Below are 26,532 nucleotides of genomic sequence, written 5' to 3' on the forward strand. Positions count from 1 at the left end.
CTCATGTGTAAGTGATATTAACAATTCCTATAGCAGAGGGTTGCTGTGAGGTGTTAAAGAAATAATGGTTGTAAAAAGTACCATAAATGTTAAAACATTAGTCTTTAAAAGTTACCTTTACAATTCCTAAGCATGACACTGAGGCTAGAAGCCAAAAAGAAAATGATTGATAGATTTAACACATTTTTTTTATATATGGAAAGAGTTCATAAATAATACAAATTAAAATCTGGGAAATACAGTATACATAGCAAACAAAAATGCTAAAATGAATTATAAAAGGTCTTTCAACACTCTTAACTATGTTTAAAAGTGTCCAGAAACCACATGAAAAGATGTTGAACCTCACTAGTAATCAGAGAAATGTACTTAAGAACAATTAGGTATTAATTTATACCTATCAGAAAAGCAGTGTTTTCTAAAAAGCCAGAATATCTTCTGAAGCCAAAAATGGTACAGAAAAATGGGCATCCTCATACCCTGTTGTTAGGAATGGAAATTGTTACCATCTTTCTGGAAGGCAAGGAGTCACTTTTTTTTTCAAGATATAGTTGTTTTGTTTCGGTTTTTTAGTTTTTTTTGGATTACAGTAGCTTTAGAATGTTGTACTAGTTTCTACTATACAGCAAGTGAATCAGCTATATACACATATTCCCTCTTCTTTAGCTTCCCTTCCCTTTTAGGTCACTACAGAGCAATGAGTAGAGTTCCCTGTGTTATACAGAGGTTTCTCACTAGTTATCTATTTTATATATAGTGCATGCTAAGTTGCTAAGTGACTCTGCAACACTATGGGCTGTAGCCTGCCAGGCTCCTCTGTTCATAGGGATTCTCCAGGCAAGAATACTGGAGTGGGTGGCCATTTCCTCCTCCAGGTGATCTTCCCAACCCAAGGATTGAACCCCCATCTCTTATGTCTCCTGCATTGATTGGCAGGAGGTTCTCTATCTCTAGTGCCACCTGGGAAGCCACGGATGAGAGTTGGGAAAACTATTAGAATTATCCAGGGTATTAGGTTTGAGGCATGAGCAGAGATCATTTCAGGGTTAGTGCAGGGTTTGGGGCCTGAGCAACTGCAGGGTGAGATCGTCACTTTCTAAGACAGGGTAAGAGAGGCAGTATGAAGTCAGGAGTTGGTTTGGGGCATATTACACTCAAGATGTCTACAGGTATCCAGGTATACTACTAAGCTGGCAAGTGGATATATGTTTATTTCCTTTTGCTATGAAAGAATTGTCTACTTACATCTCTTCCAATAAGATCTTTCCGGTTCTCAATGACACCCCAAGGAGGAATTCCAACTGTCCAGATTTTTCTCAAGGACTGCGAGGAATGGGCTTTCAGGGCATCCCCAACATGTTTGGACACACCTATGAACAACCAGGTTAGAAGTCAAACTTTAACTCACAAATCATGCAAAACACTGCGACTGCCAGAAAGAGAATAATAGACAAGTATATGCAAAAGACTGTTATCAGGGAAAGTTCCTGGCACAGAGGAATTACAAACAAAATAGTTTCACTGTCCTCAAAATCCTCTGTACTCTGTCTGTTCATCCTTCATTCTCCCCAGTCCTTGATAACCACTGATCTTTTTATCGTCTCTATAGTTTTGCCTCTTCCAGAATGTCATATAGTTGGAATTATGCACTATGTAGCCTTTTGAGATTGGCTTAACCTGCCTTTTAACTGCAAACACTACATTATACCGCTTACTTTTTTTGTATAGAATCTGACTCTGTATGTGTCATTAGAACAGGAAAAGAAAAGCAGAAACACTGCATATTGTATGCATCTGAAGCATAACACTTAAATCATTTTCTTCTCTCTGGCATCCTCCCCTCCAGCCTATCTTTTGCACTTTTCCCAGTCATCTTCTAAAACTGGGGTTCTGGACCACAGAACATACATCAGTACCAACAGAGATTCAGATCCATAGGTTTGGCATGGATTACCAGCATGTGGTGGTGACAGTTTTTCAGCAGCCCACATGTGATCTTAATGCATATTACCTGCTAAGACTCCATAAAACCCAATCGGCCAATATCATTCCCTATTCATTCTTCTGTTCAAAAATCTTTTGAGGGCTCCCTGCTACAAAGAGAATAAAACCTCAACCCAGATAGCATGGTACCCAACCTGGCTCCAGTCTCCCTTGCTGTCACCGTTCTCTGCCACAAGGCACATCCAGCTAGAAGGTGTACCACCACTCTCTGCACATGCCTTAATCTCCAGCTGTGTTCCCGGCCCTGAATTGCCACCTTGGCCTAGAATGCTTCTTTCTACCCTTTTCTCAAGAGAAGAGTATACATCCTCCACTAAGCCTTTTTCTCAAGTTCCCCAGCTGGAAATGGAATTTGTCTTCCTCTTCCTTTTACTCCCAAACATTCTCTTTGTATCTCAACTATGGCCCATTCAGCATCAATTTTTGGGTAGTTACTTATTGTCTGTTTATCACAGTCACCCACCTCATCACTAAACCCAGGGCCATATCTTACTCATCTTTTATCCACAGCATCTATCCAAATGTTTTATACACAGTAGGTTCTTAAAGGCTTCTGGCATTCAATTTAAATAAGTGTCAAAAATTCATGCCAAATAACGTTCAACTACAGTTAAGAAGCATTCAAGCATAGACTAAAGCTGATAAGCAAAGCTTCTCAAATTTAAATGTCCATAAGAATCCTCTGGGGCGGGGTACTCTTTCTGCCCCCTTCTGATGCCTATGTCAGAAGCTTTCTCTGGCTCCTTTATACTTTAATAAAACTTTATTACACACACACACACACACACACACAAAAGAATCCTCTGGGGCTCAGTTGGTAAAGAATCCACCTGCAATGCAGGAAACCCCGGTTCAGTTCCTGGGCTGGGAAGATCCGCTGGAGAATGAATAGGCTACCCACTCCAGTATTCCTGGGCTTCTCTGGTGGCTCAGCTGGTAAAGAATGCACCTGCAATGTGGGAGGTCTGGGTTCGATCCCTGGACTGGGAAGATCCCCTGGAGAAGGGAAAGGCTACCCACTCCAGTGTTCTGGCCCGGAGAATTCCATGGACTGTATAGTCCATGGGGTCACAAAGAGTCAGACATGATTGAGCAACTTGCATTTTCAAGAATCATCTGGGGATGTTATCAAAATGCAGTTTCTTATCCCACGATCTGGAGAGCCTGATATCTGGGTCACCATCAAGCTCCTCGGTAATACTGATGTTTCTGGTCCAGGGACCACTTCTTGTGTAGTCAGGCCGTAAGAAGCTGTGCTTTAATCAAGTCAGATCCTGGTTATTATTTAAGGAAGCTCCAAATATATCTCATTTCTTTTGTTCATACGAACTATTTCAATAGTTTTCACACTATTATATTTGCATTCCTTAATTGATGCTAACCTATTAAATTTTAAAAAGGCAGTAAGTAAAGCACATGACAGTTAGCTATTCAAAGAAAAAAACTATGCCAAAGTTCACCTTTTCCTGAACTCTATGAACTTCCCCATCCACCTTTTTTTTTTTTTTTTTTACTGGAAATAAAATAAGTACTACACACTGGACTTAGAACTCTCCAACCTTCACTTTCTTTTAAGAATGTGAAACAATAGTACCAGAGGTTACCCATTAGTGACAGGCTCTAAATCCCTTGGTTTTATTTTTTCTTTGTTTTTTCAATCACTTGCTTTCTTCATTCCTTTTTAGTCAAAAGAAATTATTTGTTATCTTAGTACCTGTTGCTCATCTCTTAGACAAATGTATAGGCCCTGGCCTCTACCTCATAATCAGGGAGACTCATCCTGACCTAGCCTGTATGTCAAAACACACACATGCTGAGGTGCTACAGGCAATAAGTGCTACAGAAATTAAGGAACAAAAGTGAGTTGAGATAGAGAATGCTTCTTGGGTATGTTAGCATCTAATGTAGATCCTAAAGGACGGCCAGAATTTAATAGAAACACTGGCTAGAACATCCCAAGTAGAAATAGAGAGAAGTAATGGCAAAGCTACAGGTGTGATATTGTGATTTGTAATAATAAATATTTAGTCTGACAGAGACACAGAGCTCCTTAAAACCCTGGAATTTCCTAAGTGGCGAGAGTGACAGATGGTTTTGTTATGTTAATGAGACAACTTTTGGACCTACTGTTGTGGGTTAGTTTTCAGGATAACCAACCAACCTTGTGATTAGAGCGTTGGAACTTCCAGTCCCACCCCCAACCTCTGGGGAAGGGAAAGGAACTGGATATTGAGTTCAATTATCAACAGCCAATAATGTAATCAATTATGCCCATATAATAAAGCCTATGGGTTTCCCAGGTGGCTCAGTGGTAAAGAATCTGCCTGCCAGTGCAGGAGATGCGGGTTCCACCCCTGGCTTGGGAAGATCCCCTGGAGAAGGAAATGGCAAGCCACTCCAGTGTTCTTGCCTGGGAAATCCCATGGACAGAGGAGCCTACAGTTTGTAAGCTACAGACTGTAGCCTACAGCAGGCTACAGTCCATGGGTTTGCAGAAGAGCTGGACATGACTCAGTGACTAAACAACAAGAACAACAATGAAGCCTCCATAAAAACCAAACAAACAAACGCAAAAACAAAACAAAACAAAAAACAGGGTTTGGAGAGCTTCCAAGTGGGTAAACACATGGACATGGGAAGAAGACACAGATGCTCCATGCCCCTTCCCACATGTCCCTTGTCTTATGCATCTCTTCTATCTAGCTGTTCTTGAGTTACATCCTTCTATAATAAACTGGTAACCTAATGAGTAAATTGGTTTTCTGCATTCTGTGAACTGCTCTAGTAAATTCATCAAACCCAAGGATCGGGTTCAGTTCAGTTCAGTCGCTCAGTCGTGTCCGACTCTTTGCAACCCTACGAATTGCAGCACGCCAGGCCACCCTATCCATCACCAACTCCCAGAGTCTACCCAAACCCATGGCCATCGGGTCGGTGACGCCATCCAGCCATCTCATCCTCTCTTGTCCCCTTCTCCTCCTGACCCCAGTCCTTCCCAGCATCAGGGTCTTTTCCAATGAGTCAACTCTTCGCATGAGGTGGCCAAAGTATTGGAGTTTCAGCTTCAACATCAGTCCTCCCAATGCACACCCAGGACTGATCTCCTTTAGGATGGACTGGTTGGATCTTCTTGCAGTCCAAGGGACTCTCAAGAGTCTTCTCCAACACCACAATTCAAAAGCATCAATTCTTCAGCACTCAGCTTTCTTCACAGTCCAACTCTCACATCCATACATGACTACTGGAAAACTATAGCCTTGACTAGACGGACCTTTGTTGGCAAAGTAATGTCTCTGCTTTTTAATATGCTATCTAGGTTGGTCATAACTTTCCTTCCAAGGAGTAAGTGTCTTTTAATTTCATGGCTCCAATCACCATCAGCAGTGATTTTGGAGCCCCCCAAAATAAAGTCTGACACTTTTTCCACTGTTTCCCCATCTATTTCCCATGAAGTGATGGGACCAGATGCCATGATCTTAGTTTTCTGAATGTTGAGCTTTAAGCCAACTTTTTCACTCTCCTCTTTCACTTGCATCAAGAGGCTCTTTAGTTCTTCTAAAGAATCAGGTAGTGGGAAGTAAAAGAAGTGAAAGAAAGTGTGAAAGTGTTAGTCACTCAGTTGTGTCCAACTCTTCGCAACTCCATGGACCATAGCCCACCAGGCTCCTCTGTCTATGGAATTCTCCAGGCAAGAATACTGGAGTGAGTTGCCATTTTCTTCTCCAGGGGAACTCAGGGATAGAACTTGGGTCTCCCACATTTCAGGCAGGCTCTTTACCGTCTGAGCTACCTGATTTGCAGCCAGCCAATCAGAAGCACGGGTAACAACCTGGACTTGAGGCTGACATCTGAAGTGAGGACAGTCTTGTGGGACTGAGCCCTAAACCTGTGGGATCTGATGCTGTTTCCAGGTAAATACTGTCAGAACTGAGTTGAATTGTAGGACATTTCAGCTGGTCACATGGGAACTAGTGTTAGAACTGTGATAGGTTAGTAACAGATTGGTAACAGGAGTTTGTGAAGTTACTAATTCTCAACCCCGGCTGCATAGACATCCTTCAGAAGCTCCATCTTGAAAACCTCTAATTAATTTGGAGTAGAGCCTGTGCATTGTATTTTTGTAATGCCTCCAGATGATTCTGTAACACATACAGTTGATAAAAACTGATGCAAAAGAGTTGGGCTAGAGGTTCAGGGGCTACTAAATGAAGTTTCTGAATGCCAGATTTCAAGGAATATAAGAGTCAGATAGAGACAGTATGTGAAATAGTAGTTATGTAGTTAATTATCTCCTCATGCCCCATATACTCAATTCAATTGTTGCACACGTCCCTGCTTTCCAATTCCTGAGAACTTGACCATGGCGAGTTTAGCTCATGTCTATGCCCACTATACACTTGCATGGAGTCCGTGTCCTTTGTAACCTTACTATAGTCCAAAGCTCATGAAAAACTATTTTGTTTGGTAAAAGTCTACAAAGTTATATTGAAATAGGAGATTTTAACAATGGTAAAAATGCAGTCCAGGAAAGGCCTATGATTCTTCTGGGTTACTACAGTTTCAGTCTTCCTCCCTCATGCTGCCTATATCTCCTGGGAGCACTGCAGAGCAAACTTAGGTGCTATACTGCCTGATTCAGTTATAAAAAGAATTAAAGAAGAAGAAAAAAAAAAAAGAGTGAAACAGGGAATGTGCCTTACCTGTATTAATGCCTTCAGTTATTATCCATGCTCCTGTTGTCTCTGCAGCTTTGACCAAACCTTGACTGAAGATCTCTTTAAGTTTTGAGGGCATCTTAAAGTTCTGGATACCACCATGGACGGAGATCACCAGCTTTGGCAATTCCATCTTCCACTCTTTCAACATTAAATGTAACAGATGATCCAACTTTGTGTCATAAGAAGTTCTAATATACTGGAAGATATACATAAACACGTACACATGAACTAGTGGAAAAGACATGCCGAGTCACAATAAGCACACAGCAGGGCAACTGAAATGCTAAAACTTAAAAGAAAAGTGCCTGGAATCTCTTTAAAAGTTCATCTTCCTATAATGGAAATATTTACTTTGAAAGGATCCCACACCCCCTTTAAGTTCCTTCTGGGAATTACAAGTCACGGCAGGAAGGTTTCCTCTGGTTTTCAGGGTTGGTCCATCAATGTTCTCTAGAAAGTCCGAGGTGAGGCAGAAAAATGTCAAACTGGCAAAAATCATTACTCCAGCGAACCCATTTTAAAAAACTGTTTAGAAATAAGTGACATGAGGCTTTTCATAAATGTTATGACTATTTTAATTTTCTTGGTCATTTCACATATGTGCATATCTTTTTCATCCACTATTGACAACTATTGTACACCCCTTGAGATGCATATACTTACATATTTGCATAATTTAAATTAAGATCCAGGAGCATGTATATTTATTTCAAATTTTACATTCTAATGATATTATTTATATATATATATATACATATAATCTCTCTAAAAACTTTTTTCCCTAAAATATACACTTTTCACAAAAGGGTCAATGTAACCAAAAACAAAAAGAGGGAAATCAGACAGCCCCAGAATCATTTGTCATTTTGCCCCAAATTAAAAAGTGTATGACTGGCTTTCTTTTCCCAGCCAATGCAGCCACTTACAGATTGTTAAAATCATATTGAGATGAGTGTGAGGCAACCAACAGCAAGGATAAGTCAGATTTATAGGATAAGAGCTACAAGAAACCATGAATCTATAACCACAGGTAGAGATCGCCATAAATATGCAAATAGGAATTATCACATGATCCTCCAGAAAGTGATAGTGATTTAAAACAATTGTCTTCACCTTTGAAATTCTTAAAACATAATCCCTTTATTTGATAATTAAAATATTAGGAATTCTGAACATGAGGATGGTGCAGCCATCACAGAATGTATTGAATAGTAGAAAGAATCTAAGGGTAACTAGGATTCAATTTACAAGTGAGGAAACTGAGTCACCATGGCTTTACCATGTATACAAATAGCAGGGAAAATACAAGTTGACCTTTGTGCTATGGTTTATGTTGCTCCAAGTAATAAATAAAGGCAGAGAAGCAGCTCTGGTTTAGTTCTTCTATCGCAACTCTTTCTCCCAGGTAGCACTCTCTTTCAACCCTAAGTACTTTTAGTCTTAGAATATACTTCTTGAGATTTCAGGATAAACACCCTTGATTAACTAAATTATCAGCAGCAGTCTTTTCTTCCAAAAGCCAACCAAAGGTGGTGCTAAGGGTTAACAACTCTCACCTTCCCCTCCTCCTCCTTTATAACTAACTCACCTCCAATCCTTTGTGGAAGGAGGTGCGAGGGCTAACAACTGGGAAGGCAAATGCAGCCAGAGGGATGAGTAACCAGCTCTCACAAGCTCTCCTGCTATGCACCCTAAGCCTGAAGTTCAGTTCCAGGCTGAAGTATAAGGTGAGTAACCAGCTCTCACAAGCTCTCCTGCTATGCACCCTAAGCCTGAAGTTCAGTTCCAGGCTGAAGTATAAGGGTAGCTGCTCCTCTTCTGAGAGGTCAAATAAAATGCATTCAGGCACAGAGTAGGTAACAGGAGCCTAATGCTAAGCATAAAACGTATTAGTGATCAGGAGATCTGTCTGACTATGCTTTCAGTTTTCCTAAATATACCCTATTTTCCCTTGGCCCTCATACAAGTTATTCCTCATGCCTAGAGTGGTGTTACCCTTCTGCTTCACTCACCTTTCCCATCTCAGCATAGCCATCCCTACTCTCAGATGGCTTCCTTGACATACACACCCAACCCAAGAAAAACAGAAGTTTGCTTTTCATTCTCTCAAAGGACCCTGTACTCCCCTTTCATAACATCTACACTGTCTATAGTAATCGTATGTTCATTTCCTGTTTCCCTCACTAGACTGTAAGCAATGTTAGTACACAGAACATATGGTCTTTGGGGCATAGCAAACTCTGAAGTGAAGTGAAGTGAAGTGGCTCAGTCAGGTCCGACTTTTCGTGACCCCATGGACTGTAGCCTATGTGATTTTCCATGCAAGAGTACTGGAGTGGGTCGCCATTTCCTTCTCCAGGCATCTTCCCCAACCAGGGATTGAACCATAAAGATCTGCTGAATGGACTGAAAAAAATGAGTAAATGATGATGATTATGAATCAACATAAAAGCGAAAGGAAGAAGACAAAAACCTAAGGGAAAAATCACATAAAGAGTTCTATGAAAGTCAGCTTCCGAGGACAGTTTTCTTGCCAACTGAAGGAAAAGTCAATGCACAAAGTCAGGTGCAAGAGGATTAGTAACCAGAAATGTAGACTACTATACAATTATATTATGAAACCTTATTATTATGGCACTATTAAAACTGTTGCTGATTCACATTGTTATATGAGAGAAATCAACACAACATGATGAGGAAATGATCCTCCAATATAAAAAAAAGAGAGAGAGAGAAAAAATAAACTTGAGACTTGTTAAAACATAAGGAAAAAAAAATTATTCTTTCAAATCCATTTAACTGATGGTGACACTCCAGGGCACAGCTGATTCTGAGCTTTTCTGAGGCAAGCGCCCCCTGCATTTTCCTCAGGGAAAGCTGCCTCTAAAAAAGCAGTGAGTAGTTAACAAGCTCAACAGAGACAGCTGACCTGTCAATAACTATGCAAATCACATACAAAATTACCATGTTAGACACAGGAGGAAAACTGGCCTGGAAAGCCCAGCACTAACATTCAGAGGGTACAGAAAGAAATCACCCCCATCAGCCACAGGCTAAGCTACTGGGAATTGCTATGGCCACACTTCTGGTGAAATCTGTTCTTTGGTAGTCACTTTTGTACATTCCCGAAGGAAGGGCAACCCTTTGGCAACTGCCTCAAGAGTAATAAGCCATTCTCTTCTGCAGGGGGCATAAAAGCTGGCTTGATGGAGAAGGAAATGGCAACCCACTCCAGTATTCTTGCCTGGAAAAGTCCATGGACAGAGGAGCCTGGTGGGCTGCAGTCCATGGGGTTACATGACTAAGCACGTGTGTGTGAGGGTGGAGGGAGATGGGTTGGTAGCAATAAACTGGTAGAACTAAAAAAAAAAAAAAAGCTGGCTTGAAAGAGGTCAATCAAATAAAGAGCTGGCCACACCACATCTGGGAACTGCGCCTCAAATATAAAGCAAACAACCGAGTCATTTTTGTCAACAGGTCAACAACATGGATCGCCTTTGCAATAAAATCTGGTCATCTGATCATCTACACTTGGAAATTCTATTTGGAGATACATTTGGAGGTTATATCCTCTGTTTAGAAACCAGCAAAATAATGTGAGTTATTAGCAAACCTTGGAGTGGTGGATGTGCTCTCCATGTTGGAAGTTAATCGTGCCAAAGGTATCTGTAGGGCTTTTCGTTGTGTGCTTTTCAACAGACCATTGTTCATCTTCACTACCGCTGGCAGCTGAGGCTGTCCGAGTATAATCTATCCCATGATGGTCTCTAATCAATAGTCCACAGTAACACCTTAAATTTGACATAAAAACCAATTTAAAATAGAAACACACAATCTTAGAATAGGAAATAGAGGTAATGGGAACTTCCCTGGTGGTCCACTAGTTAATACTCCATGCTTCCATTGCAGGGGGCATGGGTTTAATCCGTGGTTGGATAACTAAGTTTCTACATGTCATGGTCAAAAAATTTTAAAAAAAGAAAACAGATTCAATGTTTCTACATGTTTCTGGGGTAATGTGTAGATGACATATATCAACAGTTTTTAAAACTTCACATTGAGGTTTATATTAGATTTCAAACACTGGGTTATTCTCTAAGTTTAAAAACATTCTCAGAGGTTCTCTCCCTTAGCTGTGCATTAGAATCATTTTGGGGATGCTTTAAGAAAACACTAAAAATCTCTTATGCACCCATGTTCATAGCAGCATTATTCACAATAAGCAAGAGCTAGAAGAAACATCAACAGATGAATATATGAACAAAATTTAAAAATTCTGAACATCTACTGATGAATGGATGGACAAAATGAAAAAGTTGTAAAGATCCATTACACAACAGTGTGAATATACTTAACACTGCCGAACTATACACTTAAAAATGATTAAAATAGTAAAGAAAACAAAAACAAACATCAAATTGTATATTTTAAACATGTACAGTTTATTTTATGTCAACTATACTTCAAAAAAGCTGTTTTCACAAAAAAAATCCCAGACTTAAGAAAATATCCGCATGTAATATGTAAAATGCACATCAAAAGGAATATTAACCAATCCAAAAATAGAGATGTGACTTCAGAGATATACATAAATATAGAATTTTTTATCTAAGGCTTACCTGATTAAATTCTGACAGACCTGACATCCTGCAGTGCATCTAAATAAAATAGATAAAACCACTGTTAGTTTATTAATATATTTTAAAACAAATTTAATTCATATATAAATATGTTAATTTTCTATAGTCTGGAAATCAGGATTACTGAGTATTCATACATACTACCTCCCAAATATTCCCCTATGTCATTTACCATATATAATTACACCTTAGCAACTATGATCTAATTAACAGAACAGAGTTAGGAACCAAAATACCTGGATTTAAATCCCAATGATTTAACAATTCTTCTAAGCCCCAGTTTTCATATATGAAAATAATATCTGACCCATACAGTTATCAAAAGGATTAAGAGTGATAATATATGTAAAGTGTCTTACAATATCTGGTACACTGCAGTTTGTATAATAATGTTGGCTACTAATATTATACTATGAAGATAACAGAATTCTTAAGAATTAAGTAAGAAAATATACATATACAATTTTAAAACCCTAAACACTGTCAAACTGAGGAACAGTTGGCCTAAACACTGTCAAATTGAGGAACAGTTGGTGTGAATATAATTGTTATCTTTATTAATCTCCTTTTTATGATTCAAAAAAGCCTCCTGGATTTGGGAGTTAGCATTATGGCCATCAATGATCACATTTTTAAGTCTGAAGACTTTTTGTTTGTTTTGTAAAAATAAGATTTTTAAATCTTAGCCTCATGGCAGATCTTCTGTTGTAACAAGCAGGCTCTCGAATTGTGCTTCTCAGGCTCTAGAGTGCATGAATTCAACAGTTATGGTGCAAGGGCTTAGCTGCCCTGCAGCATGTGGGATCTTAATTCCCTGCACAGGGATCAAACCCGCCCTGTTCCCCACATTGCAAGGTAGATTCTTAACCACTGGACCACCAGGGAAGTCCCTGAAGAAGTTTTAACTAGAAAAGAAGTCTAGTTAAAATAATGGAATAAAAGATAGTGTTCATAAAATCAGTCATTCTAAATTATTCAGAGATGAATGTTTCAGCCTTTTAGAATTTTTTTTCCCTCAACAAGTTCAAAATGAGGGGGGAAAAAAAGGCACTGTACTCAAGTCCATCAGATTTGTTTCTTATTAGGAGGTACAAAAAGAATCAGTAAAAGATCAACTTTTATCTAAGTTTAAAATAATGAACCACCTACACTCTTTTGCTGTGTACTGTAAGGAAGAAAACTACATGAAGGCTACAGTTTTGAGAATTTTACTAGGGTCTAAGAAAAAGGCTGGCATAGGAGAAATAGCCATAATCATCCATTAATCTTTTTTTTACAATCACAAAAAAAAGAGAAACTAATTTCTTCCAATAAAAAGTAGTACATCTTAGACCATTCATGGAATTATGATCATTGATGTTCTTCTTGAGTCTGTGGGCTAATGACCTACAGTTTACCACATTTCATGAAGTTCAAAGTGACTGTGAAGATGATTTTCCATTTACAGAGCAGTGGGAGTCACCTGAACTCAATCTGCTTTCCACTGCATCCATCATCATACTACAAAATGTCATAAAAGATGAAGGGAAAAAACAAGGTTACCCTGACTTTTTATTCTGTAAACATTTCACAAGCAGGTAAAATGAGGATTTCCAATCACAGGGCTTATAAGCCACAGGTAATTCAAAGAGGGTGGGACTAGTAAATATTTAACAAATGCAAAGAACACTGTTTTAGTCATCATCCTCAGAGAACTAGAATTTCAGTGACCTCATGGTGCTATCTTTCATGAACACACAGCTGTGATTTCTAAACTTCAAATGAATATAAGGTTAATTGCCCAACAGAATCTAAAAATAGAATGGTCCCCCTAATTAAAACACTGCTCTCCTATTTTCCTTTCCTTTTAACTCTTTTCCCTAAGGGCAATGCTACCCAACCTTAATTTCATGGATCCATTACCCTGGGAAATTTTCCACAGCCCTGTCTTCCTCTATCTTTCACTGGCTACTGTTTTGAACTTTGTTCTACAAGTAGAGTTTTCAAAGGATTGTCAAGAACTCGGAGTGGTCAAACTCAAGTCATTTCATTCTGCTGCCCATTATCTGCTCAAGGAAAAAGCCTGCAGGAGGAAAAAATTAACTGTTTCTATAACCTGAGCATGGAGTCCTGAAGTATCCCAGCTACTATATTCCATAGACACCTGGGGATAAGGAATTCACACTATGTTGAAATATCCAATACTCAAAAGTTATAAATTTCGAATCCAAACCCAAGTGGAATAGATGTAGGACTATATACTTCCCTGCTATCTATCCTCCCACTAGACAAACAAGTATATCAAAGATAAAGCAAGAGTAAAATTTACCAAAATAGCAACAGTGGCTCTGCCAAGGTAAACAAGCCATAGCTCTAAATTTCAATAAGCAGTCTTCCAAGTACTGTAGGTTTAAAAAGAAAAATGTAATTAAAAATTATACCTGTGAGGGTCTTTAGAGCTGGGTATGATTTTGTTACATTCTCTCTTGTTGAACACTCCTTCAATCCAAGATTTCTGGGACTGAATAGAAAAATGTCATCATTTTTGTAGCCTAATGAAATGAGAACTCAGTATAACCACAGTAGGCCAGGTAGGCAAGATATGTTTAATTATAATAGACACTAATTAAAATGCCAAGACCAACCCCAAACAGACTAAACATTCATTGGCTTCTATTACAGACAATATCGACAGAAATAATTGGAATGCAAAAATATTCCCAAAGTTAACTGGTCCATAATCTCATTTAAATGTAAGATCCCTAAATGCACAAAACTCTACCAAGGAAGTAAAGATATAGCTGAAGCATTCTCTTAATTCTTCCGAAAGTCACTTTTAAATCTTGCACCGTAACCCTATAGAGTGAATATGAAGCTCTTAAACTTCAAACATCTCACTTATAAAGTCCCACTTTGGCTAAGATTTGACAGGAAGCTGGAAAGAATGTCAGAGGAGGGCTGTAATCTCAGCAAGATGCTATGAAAGGAATTCAATCTAAAACTAATGTGGAGGATACGTAATGGGGAATACTGCACATGCACCCTCAAAAGGCACCTTAACTGAAAAACTGATTTGCCGATTCACAGGATAAATGCCCTATTCACAGGAAATGAGACTTACTTCCTGACCAGTAACCATCCACCAACAGTCTCTCCCATCCTCAAGACAATGAATTACTGCTTGGACTCTGGCTGGATGCCCCCTTCTTTGCACTCCCTGTCCTAAACCCTCAACAGATTCACCTGTAGCTTGTGACAGCATGCATTTCCCAAATTACAATTCCTCTGCTATTCCCAAATGAACTCAATTTCTGGTCATTCAAACTTGCCTTAGTTTACCGCTTTCTTTAAGGGAGAATTTGCTACATACACATTGTATAAACATAGCATGTTATTGGCTAAATTTCAAAATATCTGAATTCGTTCAACAAACATTTTAGAATAGGCCTCCATGTGGCATGCTGGGAATCCTATGGCAAATAAAACAAAGTTCTTACTCTGAAGAAACTCAGAATAAAAAGAAGGAAATGGATAACAAATTGATATCGTTAAACCTCATGTGTAACAATTAACTATTAAAAATAGCTCCAAAAAGAGAACTTAATTTAGGGGCCTATGTATATAATAAATTAAGCAAGCTATGCTCAAATATTCCCTTCTTTTAAAAGGCTAGACAGCCAACTCTAGTAGAACTATCTGGGCAAATTACTTTCTTCATACCTGTTTGCTCATCTATTAAAAATGGAGATAACAATAATAGTAATACCTTACTGGGCTATTGAAAGGAATTAAAAGCTTAGATTTCTCCTTGGGACCTATTAAGGCTCAATAAAGCTTAGTTATTATTATTGGTAATATCAGAGGTAAAAAGTAGCTTTTTGGTTGGTAGCATGGGAACTTAACACTGGTGTATTTTTTTCATAGAAAAATACTTTGGTGAGCTCCAAGTCTCCCTCCTAGGATCTCTCATATTACAAAGAATGATTTTTATGGGTCCATTTTTCCCCACGAGACTCCAGTTCGTAACAGGCCCCAAGCCAGTCATTGCTGTTGCCCCAGGGCCCGACCCAATGATTACAGAATGAGCAACAAATGAACACACTTAAAATAGAACTTCGAGAATTCATGTATACAATTTTCTCTTCAAGGGTGTAAACAGGAAACCTGTGCCCTAACAAGAACATGGAAACCTTCCTCCTGCAGCTCCCATATCTTATCTCAAAACTACAGGAAAAGAAAAGCAGGCCTAATTTGCAAGCGTTTCAAAACAATTCTCAACTTAGAACTTTATTTTTTTTGTCCCTACCTCATAATGGTAGCCTTTGCAATGTACACTTCAGCACCTGTGGAAGAGGTCCCCCCATGTTCAGTTCAACAGAGTACTATTAGAAGCCATATGTCTGTTGGTTCTGATTCAATAGCCCAAATCTATTCAGGGCAAATAATCGACATGTGTTTGCCACTTGGAGCAGCACATTGTTGTTGACAGTAGAGAATATGCCATTTCTGCAGCAATCGTGGCAGTCTTTATAGACTGGGTATTTTTTATATACTGGGGCAATGAGGTTGTGTTTTCATTGTGGGTGTTATTTAGGGAAGGGAAAGGCAGACGGAAAAGAAGGAAAATAATGCTGGTCTTAGGCTGTGTTGGCACAAAGTTTGCCTCACCCTAATATATAATCAGATTTTACATGCCCAGGACTGGGGTGAGGGTGGTGAACAGCAAAGAAATGCCCAAGACTAGTCCTCTAATGGTAGCCATACATGAATTAACTCCTGATGTCACTGAAAGTATTTCTACACTGGGGCTTTTTAGGGTTTCCAGATAACAGATTCTTTCTCAGGGGAATCTCTGAGAAGGAATAGTCTTAGAGGCATTTCTTAATTTTAAAAAAGAAAAATTCTTCTAAATGTTCATGGATTTTTCTTTTTTAATATCCAGGGGACTGTGTGATTAGGTGCTGAAGGGCACACAGCTAACAAGTAATTTTTTTTAACTTTTTCATACTTAAAAAAATTAAACATTTAAAACATACTTTTTCCAGGTAAAACTGACTACTTTCTTTTATATCTATGTTTTCATACACACAACACTTATTCACATCTATTCAGTTGTTTTCTTCTCAACATTATTACAGTCTACTTCAAGATAGGCATTAGTTTATTTATCATGGAATCTACAGTATGCAGGGAAGCACCTGAATGGATCAAATACAGAAAATATTTTCACACTCCAGACTGACATTTTTTATTTTCTCTACACAGCCCCTTCCTTGGAGCAAGGACACATTCAAACTGAGTGCCAGGCAGATGGATGTGTTGGCTGGGGAAATGCATCTGCAAAGCCAGCCCATCTACTGGGAGACTCAGCTCCGGGTCTCCCACAGCATTTTGTCCATAATCTGAGGGATACTTCATGGGACTCACTTGATCTGAGATTAAGAGTTTCAGGTAAAGGCCATCCAAATCTAAAATAACCCAAACCCGAGGATCTGGCTCACCACACTGCCACAAGTTAACTTCACTGGTTTTCCAGTAAATAATCTTTCCAGAAGGCAGGATTTAGGAGTACTTCTTCATGAACACAAAATAACCTTTCAGGTTTTCTTCTCCTTGGGTAGTCAAAGGTAAGCACTGTTTTGACGGTAATGACGTTTTTTTATTTTTCTTCTTTTTTTAATGGTAACATCTTTAATAGAATATCAACTAAGTAACTCGCAATTCCCTAAAATGCCACTTCTCCCGATTGGGTGAGAAATTTTACTGACATTTTCATATACTGCCTTACTGAGCAAAAGCATTTAGAACTTCAGAATGACTATTTAGATTATATAAACTCATGAGTATATCAGTAAAACATTTATGAATTCTCCACAGATTCTAATGGGGAATTAGAAGAACTCAACAGTGACCTGCTTAGTAGAATATTTCATAAAATGTTCAAGTTAAAATGTCATACATCCCTCCACAGCCCAAATTGGTGAAAGCTCTCTTAATGTTAGTTCAAAAACACAATTTCAAATGACAATCAGAAGACATCCTTTCCTCTGCTGTCACACATGCTCAGCCTTATCCTTAGGGAATTAAACTTGCAAACAAGATGTTTATAACTTCAGATCATGTGAAATCATTTTGATAAGTAGGGAAAAGGAAATGGGAGGCTTCTTTTATGAGTGTTCTTTACAACGATCCCTGGATAGTGAAATACAGAGTTTAATTGAATGCTGGGCTTATTTACTGTAGAACCACTCTAAGAAGGTTTTCAAGTTAGATATACTCAATCTCCAATTTCCACTCAGCAAAACATTCACAAATTTGTTATTCAGGTATACAGATGGTCTTTATTTATGCTACAGATATCTTCTTATATTATCCAAAACTTTACTAGTACTACACCTAAATGAACATAGTGCAGAGAAGTTTCTTAGAGTGAAGCTTTATTATTAGCAGAGCTATACTCAAATAATTGACTTTTAGAAAACCCACCATCCTCTGTGACAACAAAGCCTTTACTATGAATTACAGGCTACAGGCAATGGCATTTATGTTATCCATAGTAAGGTATATATACAGTGAAGATTACTTGTTTCACTTTCTAAGTGTAACAGGGCATAAAGAACACTGCTGCTTGCAATTCCATGCAGACACACATCATATATTTAACATATTTAAATATCACACATATCACATATTTAATTCAAAATCTTTGCTAAAAGAGTAAGAGAGGGCTTATCATATTGAGTGAAGTAAGTCAGAGAAAGACAAATATTATATATGATATCACTTATGTGGGGAATCTAAAAAAATGATACAAATGAATTTATTTACAAAACATAAATAGACTAACAGACACAGAAAACAAACTTATGGCTACCAAAGGGGATAATGGGCGGTGAGGGGAGGTGGAGAGAGATAAATTAGGAGTTTAGAATTAACATATACACACCATTATATATAAAATAGGTAAATAACAAGGATCTACTGTATAGCACAGGAAACTGTATTCAATATCTTATAATAATCTACAATGAAAAAGAATCTGAAAAAGAACACATACATATATATGCATGTATAATGAATCATTTTGCTGTATACTTGCAACTAACACATTGTAAATTAACTATACTTCAATTTTTTTAAAGTGGAAAATAAAAGAATGAGAGGGGACTAGAAGAAGAAAGGTGAGAGAAAAGATATAAAATGTTTAGTGTGGGCAATTTCAACGCCATTCCACATTCAGAAGTACAGCATGCCCACGAGAAGCAGCTCTCAAACTTTGGGGAGTTAGAACTCCTTATTCATTAAATTTACCAAGGACCTCCACAGAACTTTCACTTGTGGAATATAGCTACCAATATTTACATATTAGAAATTAAAACTGGGACTTTTTATTTTATTTATTTATTTATTTTTTTTTTCAGGATGGAGTTTTTAATTATACAAAAAAAATGATGCTAATGGTTCAACTAAACTGGGACTTTTTAAAGTATCTTCCCATCAATTCATTTAAAAAAATCAATAATTATAATCAACCTAATACATGTTAAAATAAATAATATATTTTTCATGAAAAGTATTTTTTAAAAGGTTTATGAGAAAAGCATTGCATTTTTGTCTGGCTTAGCATTGTATTTTTGTCTGGCTTAAACAGCAGGATTCTTATATCTGCTTCTGCATTCAATCTTTTACAAAGCGGTTTTGGTTGACGTACATAAAAAGAATTGACCCGACAGGGACATGAAGTTGGAAAAAGGAAATAGTATTTTAATAAACATTTTAGATATCATGGATTTGTCATGTAACGTCTGGAAAACTCCACTGTATGCTTATGATAGAATGAGTGGAAAAGGGAAATAATGTACCAGTATAAAAATAATTTTGACTTTGAGGAACTTTGAAAGGGTCTCACAGATCCTGAGGAGTCCCCAGCGGTACCACACATGAAAGATCACTGCCTAAAAGTGACCGCATATAGGCACTAGGGTTCAGTGTGAATGAGAGACAGGATCTGCTGTTTCCTGGCTGGTCTCAGGTCCCACATGCATATCTTACTCTGCACATCTCATCTCAGTGAGTGCACTGCAGTATTTCAACATCACCTATTTAATCCGGTGTTCAACTGAAGAAAATTCCAACATAGAGAAAAAAGCAGTTAGAGATGAAATCTTCACATACTTCTCTTTCTGAGCAATGTAGGAGACTTTTGAAGGATACGTTTGACTGCATTTATTTTTACCTTTACGTCTGACTTTAGTACCTACCACATGGTTCCTCCCAAAGACGTCCCTAAAGCATGGTAAGTACTGGATAAGCCCTCCAGAACTCACAGGCAGTATATGTTCTGTCAGTCTACCTACTCTTCACTTATAAGAATGATAGCTTTATTCATTCATTCATTCAAAATACTTTGGTGGGCATATTATATAATTCTAATAAAAATAATAAATAAAATTGGGTCCCAGAGACTAACACCAAAAGAGAAGAACCTATGTTTACTGATAGATATTAATACCAAGTATGGCACAAGAGCAGGCTGTGGGACTCCTTGGAAGTAGAAATCCCTTCTGTCTGCCAGTATTTGGGGGAGGCTTCAAGGAGGACACAAAAGAAAGTCCTTGAAGGATGACAAAGATTTTTTTTTCCCTGCACATCACGTAGGATCTTAAGTTCCTCAACCAGGGATCAAACTTACATGCCTTGAATTGGAAGCTTGGAGTCTTAGCCATGGAGCTTCCAGGGAAGCCCCCAAAAGATGACAAAGTTTTGAAAGGTGACTGATGAAGTTCAATGGTGGTTAGAAATGTAGAGACTTAGGCCTGAAGAAGAATTCAGAAGACACCAATGTTAAGGTACAACAAAAGCCACAAAGTCACTGGGGAGGAGAAAACAGAGAAGATAAAAGAGCCAGGAATCTTTGGGAATATCTAAGCATAGGGTATAGAATAAAGTTCAGGGAATAAAGACCAGAGAGTTATTAATCGGGATGACACGATACCTGAAGTTGAGAAGGGAGAACATTTTTCCCTCTGAAGTTTGTATTATTACAAAAGTAGGTACTTTCAAAGAAATACTGAGAAGTGTTTAATAATGAAAAGAAAGTAAGAAGGACAATTTTGGTTGTCCATGACAAATACACAGATTGAGAGAGAATCAGGAAGTAGATTGTAAAACAGAGAAGGCAGCTAGTGTAAGGTATCTTTGGAAGAAAGAAATAAAACAGCCACTAGATCAACAATATAAAGCAAAGTCAATGCTTATGTAGACTTTCATATATGTCAAGGGCTGTGCTAAATGCTTTAAATGCTATTCACAACTGTGAGACAGATACAAACCACGTCTACAGAATGGAGCAGGTTCTATGGAATACAAGCACTAGCACTCTTATGCACTGTGTTTAATAGACAAAGTTGAGAGGTTGACTTTATGTTAAGAAAGCTGCAACCATGTGTGTAGATAAAAGAGTGAAGATGGAAGAGAGAATAAAAATGACTTTAGAGACTTTGGGGGTGAGGAGCAGGAAACAAAATAATATGAATAGCCAAGGAGGAAGACTCAGCCTTGAGGAAAATGCTTCTTCTTGAGACAGAGGCAAGCAGTGGAGTGGCAAATTTTCCCTTCTTGGTAATTCTGCTCCAGACCCTCTTATCTATGCTTTTCAGAATATGCTCTGTGCTCTTCACATCTCCATTTAGCTGTGATGGCTGCAAATCGCAGCATTCTCCTTTGCGCATCTTAACAGAAAGCCAGGCGATACACATGTGGAATCACAGTGTCCCTTTTCATTACTAGCTCTTTACAATACAACATCAGCATAGTACAGTATCTTTTCTGTGAACCACAAAGCATAGGAAATGCTCTCTCAGTAGAGGATCCAACAAATTTAAAATAGATGCAGGGGGACTTCCCTGGCAGTCCAGTGGTTAACACTCCACTCTTGCGGTGCAGGGAGCACGGATTTGATTCCTGGTTAGGGAACTAAGATCCCACATGCCATGAGGCACAGCCAAAAAAAAAAGAAAGAAAGAAAGAAAGAAAGATGGGGAACACCAAGAGTATCTCACTGTTCAGCCTATGGAGAAACTATCATATGACTTTACAGGAATGTCCCTAATACGCTAACTAAAAAAAAAAAAAATGTGTGCCCAGACGACCCAACTGTGTGACATGTAATTGGAGATTTCGGGCAAGCGGACAAGTCAGAGCAAGGTATAATGAAAGGAAAGGAAGTGGAGAGCAAGGGTAAGGTAGATGTGTTTCCTTCTTTAGTCTGTAAGAAATCTCTATCAGAAAACTGGATAAATCCTGTTCTTCCTGGGTAATTCACCCCAGGGGTTGTTAAAATAATTTCCAACCGTCCAGCTATCCAGCTATCCAGCTATACATTTTCCTCAGCATTTCTTTAGCTACACTTAGAAACAGGTATTCTACTTACATTTTAAAAAATTAATTACAATCACTTTAGGTAAACATTTTACAACTGTGTGCATAATTGCTACTTAGCCAAAAAAAAACCAGATTTGCTGTAATGTTATAGTAGCAGGCAATAGATAGATCAGGTGGTAAAGAATCCACCTGCAATGCAGGAGACCTGAGTTCAACTCCTGGGGTTGGGAAGATCCCCTGGAGAAGGAAATGGCAACCCACTCCAGTGTTTTAGCCTGGGAAATCCCATGGACAGAGGAGCTTGGTGTGCTACAGTCCATGGGGTTGCCAAGATTCGGACGTGACTTAGCAACTAAACCACCACAACCACCACCATGATGTTATAATTGTATAACATTAGTTACAGTTCTTGGATTGCTCTTAGTTCTTGGACTCTAAGCCTTTACTCTTTCATGGAACATGTTAGCCAGGCACCAGTAACTTTTTTTTTTTTAATAAGTAATTTTGAAATTGGTGTAAATGTCACCAGTACAACAGATAAGAAAGGAGAAAATCTTTTCTGCTCATATAAGCAGTAGGAAAATGTTTTCTGCTCATATGACTCTCTAGAAGGAATAAACTATCCATTGTTCCCCTAATTATATTTAATCAAGGATCACCTTTGAGGATATCACACACTTGTTTCCACAGGATGCAATTTTGGTATATTTTTTTCCAAGAGACTTCCACTCATTATCAACTAAGAATATTACCTCCCCTAAATCTTACATCTTAATGCAAGATTTTTACATTTATCTTTAGGATTTTTTAACTTAGTTTTTAAAACCTTTGAAATGCTTAACTTAAAAGATAGAAATTGTTAAGATTTTTACCTGAATTTAGGCTGAAAGATTTAGTGAAAGTGAAAGTGAAGTCGCTCAGTCGTGTCCGACTCTTTGCGACCCCATGGACTGTAGCCTACCAGGCTCCTCCGTCCATGGGATTCTCCAGGCAAGAATACTGGAGTGGGTTGCCATTTCCTTAGGGTAGGGTACAAATCAGGTTGGTTGTTTGTTTCTTTTTCTCAGAAAAAAATCACATCCAGAACAAACAATTCCCCTAAAATTCAAGGAGGAAAAAGATGTTTTAATGGAATGAGGTTGGTCCAGGAAGTAGAGAATCAGAAGTTTGTCAGTGGGGTACCAAGAATTCTGTGAGCAACAGAGGTTGGCAGATATGAAATATCATTTGCTAGGAAAAAAGTTCCCAACTTCTCTTTCTGGTTGTTATATTTGATTTTCAAAGTTCCCATATTGTTGTTTAGAGACTGACTGTACTTTCAATGCAATTCAGGAAGGAAAGAGGAACACAGTTATTGCACAATGCCTTTTTCTAAGTCACTGAAAGCCAAACTACACAATAGGTTTTTATTTCCACTGGGTATTGATTATTAAGACATTTCTTCTATATCTAATTTCTTCTGTTACTTTAAGATGAGAAGAAATATATTCTATTCATAAGGAAGAGACCTTGAAATGACCTAAAAAGACAATTCTAAAAAAGTGATTAAACAAAAGAAAAGCAACTTTCTTCTTTAAAGAAGCTGTCACTCAAATGCTCACATATTTTGTGACTGTATTAAAAAGAAGAATGTTCTATCTTAATCACTTCTAGCTACAAGCTGAGGAAGACTCTCTTCCCTGACCAAACTTGAGTCAGGCTCTTTCTGACTTGAATCCTCTTTCTAACTAGGCCCCAAACTTGGGCTCTGTCATTAGCTCACTTAGTCAATTTTTAGAATTCAGCTGAGTTAATTTAGCAAAAATCCCCCATGCTTGGTATCTGATCACTCTACTCTGGCCCAGCTTCAGCAAGACTCCTGTTGAGTGATCTAGTAATAATTCCCTAGCCTTGATGTTTCCTCTTAACCCTTTCCATTCACTGATGGTATCCTGCTCCTTGCCAATAAATCTCCACTTCCCTTGTATTTGGAGTTAAGCCCTATCTCTATTGCCTCCTGAAAACTCCCATTGCAATCATTTTTTCTTGACAGGTCTTCCTTGCTCTCTTTAACAAACGCCATGAAAAATTTTTCTTTAACAAAACCCACCCACCATACACACACACACACACACACACATCACTGTCTGTGGGTTACAAAACAACACTGACAACATATTGGGATTCCAGTAATTCTTAGAAACTCTTTCTTGAGCTGAAACTTACAGAGCTTGTCCTTTCAGTTAAACTGAAATGAAGGACTCTGACATCAAGGAGACCCCACAGAGAAGGACTTCAGATGTCTCCTTCTGGGTAAATGGCTCCTATTCCTTCATCTACCACCCTGCTTTTCACATTCAGTATTTGCTGAACCAAAACACCAGCCAGCAAGATGCACTTTCCAGCTGAAATATCTCCACTAAAAGAGCTGCTTCTCAAACTGTGATTTCTCTTGGAAATAATGCCTATTCTTGCAAGTAGTGGCTATTAACAGCTCAAGAGACCAAAACATGAGCCTGAGAGGCTTGCCTCTTTATCTCAACCAAGAACAAAGATCCAATTTGTCAAGTCTTCTGCCAAGTCACTGACTCCCTCCTAGTTTGTCTTTCTTAACACTGTGCCAGGGAATTCCCTGGCAGTCCAGTGATCAAGACTCCACACTGTCACTGCTATGTCCTGCGTTCAATCCCTGGTCAGGGAACTAAGATCCCACAAGCTGTGTGGTGTAGCAACAAGAAAAGATTGCCCTAAAGACTCTAGCTAATACTATAAAGAGTTTAAATCTTAAGACTTTGGACTCTCTTTGTTTTAATCCAGCAAGACCTACTCACTTGACCTGATCACAGAACAATACTGACTACTTGGAATCTGAGTTTCTTTAGGCCAGATAAGCACAAAAATTGGGGGGTTTGGTTTTTGTTTGTTTGTTTTAAATCACTTTAAACAGACACTAACAGAGGTGACAAAGGTCAGTTAGGATTAACTGATCCAGGCCAGGGATCTGTAAAGTACCCTCTGGACTGAAATCCTTCTGGGAGGAAAATTCTCTTTCCTAAGATAACAAGATTCAGTTTATAGGAAAAAAAAAAAACTCTTAGCTCTTTAAGATATCAACAGAGGATATCTATTTCCTCCAGGAAGAAGAAAGGTGTTCTCATATTCAAAGGCCAACCTGCTCCACTATAAGCCAATAACCTGTGCTGTTCTATGTTGTTGTGGCTTGGTCTCTAAGTCATGGCCAACCCCTTTGTGGTTCCATGGACTGTAGGCTGCCTGCCAGGCTCCTCTGGAAACTCCTCCCGAGTTTCCCAGGCAAGAATACTAGAGAGGGTTGCCATTTCCTTCTCCAGAGGATCTTCCCAACCCAGGGATGGAACCTGGGTCTTCTGCATTGGCAGATGAATTTTTTACCACTGAGCCACCTTGGAAGCCCATTCTGTTCTATATGCTTATGTGCTAAGTCGCTTGAGTCATGTCCCATTCTTGCGACGCTATGGACTGTAGCCCACCAGACTCCACTGTCCATGGGATTTCCCAGGCAAGAATATGGGAGTGAGTTGCCATTTCCTCCTCCAGGGAATCTTCCCAACCCAGGGATTGAACCTGAGTCTCTCTGGTCTCCTGCATTGCCATGCAGGTTCTTTACAACTAATGCCACCTGGAAAGCCCCAAGATAATATAAATAGCAGGTATCTTAGTTGGGTTACTGTAACAGAATACCATAGGCTGGATGGCTCACACTACATATACTTATTTCTCAACATTCTACAGGCTGGAAGTCCAAGATTGGGGTGCCCTCATGGTTGGGTTCTGGTGGGAACCCTCTTCTTGTTTACAATAGCCACCTGCTTACTATAATTTCACATGGCAGAGAAAGCATTCAAATCTTTTGTGTCTCTTCTTATAAGAGCACTAATCCCATTCATGAGAGCTCCACTCTGAAGACCTAATTATTTCTCAAAGTTTCCACCTCCAAATACCATCACATTGTAGATTGGAGCTTCAATATATGAACTTTGGGGGGACACAAACATTTAGTCCACAGCAGCAAGTTAACAATTTATTCAGCACTCTCTATGCACCTACTTACACAAAACAAAGCACTTTGTTTATATTAACTCTGCCCCAGAGCCTGTGGGAAGTAGCTGCAGTTATTATCTCCATTTTACAAATGAGGACATTGAGTCAGAGAGGTTGAGTAATTTTCCCAAGAACACAATAGTTCATAAAAATGACACCAGGATTCAAATACAGGTAGTCAGATTCAAGTCCACGCCTTTAATGACTTCATTTCACCATCATTTACCCTCAGAACTTGCACATGTACCAATCCCTGAAGCTGAATAGTGATTTGGGGTTTACAAATCACTTTCCTGAAGATCTGATCCTCACACAAATCCCATAAGGTCCTTAGCAGGTATAAGAGTGACATAAAGCACATGAAGTGCCCAGAAAAGTCTCTGCTTCATACCCCAACCTCTGTGGGTATCCTTAGACCCAGAGAGAGATATCAAGAGAGTAATGAACCCCTAGAAATTGTATAACAACATTTGCATGGATATGAATACGTGCATTTCTCAAGAGAAAATCTCAACAGCTCTATTGAAAATAAGTGCTGCACAAGGGTCTGAATATGCTGTTCTCCAAAGAAGATAGACAACTGACCAGGGAACACAGGAAGATTTTCCACGTCATTAATCATTTAAATGCAAATCTAAATCACAGTGAGATACCTCTTTACACCTACTAGGATGGCTATAATCAAAAATTAAGACAATACAAAGTATTGGCAAGGATGGGGAGAAATTGGAACTCTCATAGATCACTGG

General features: G+C 38.6%; 1 protein-coding gene across 3 annotated transcripts in view; it reads right to left on the bottom strand.

Moving 5' to 3' along the window:
- TRPM6 (transient receptor potential cation channel subfamily M member 6) overlaps positions 1–26,532 on the bottom strand; it is a 120,433-nt gene that overhangs the window by 86,437 nt on the left and 7,464 nt on the right. The window contains exons 2-7 of one of the 3 annotated variants that reach the window (XM_081505489.1): positions 22,597–22,822; positions 13,783–13,862; positions 11,342–11,380; positions 10,336–10,513; positions 6,705–6,918; positions 1,246–1,370 (exon numbers count right to left, since the gene is read on the bottom strand). In XM_081505489.1, the coding sequence (XP_081361615.1) occupies positions 1,246–1,370; positions 6,705–6,870 (291 nt within the window). In that variant the 5' untranslated portion in view covers positions 6,871–6,918; positions 10,336–10,513; positions 11,342–11,380; positions 13,783–13,862; positions 22,597–22,822. Of the gene's footprint in view, positions 1–1,245; positions 1,371–6,704; positions 6,919–10,335; positions 10,514–11,341; positions 11,381–13,782; positions 13,863–17,124; positions 17,143–22,596; positions 22,823–26,532 lie in introns of those variants that run through there. The other 2 variants (XM_081505478.1, XM_081505469.1) reach the window with 2 other exon arrangements.

This window comes from Giraffa tippelskirchi, chromosome 1 (assembly GCF_054371585.1).
Source record: "Giraffa tippelskirchi isolate mGirTip1 chromosome 1, T2T-mGirTip1v1.2.pri, whole genome shotgun sequence".
Lineage (NCBI taxonomy): Eukaryota > Metazoa > Chordata > Mammalia > Artiodactyla > Giraffidae > Giraffa > Giraffa tippelskirchi.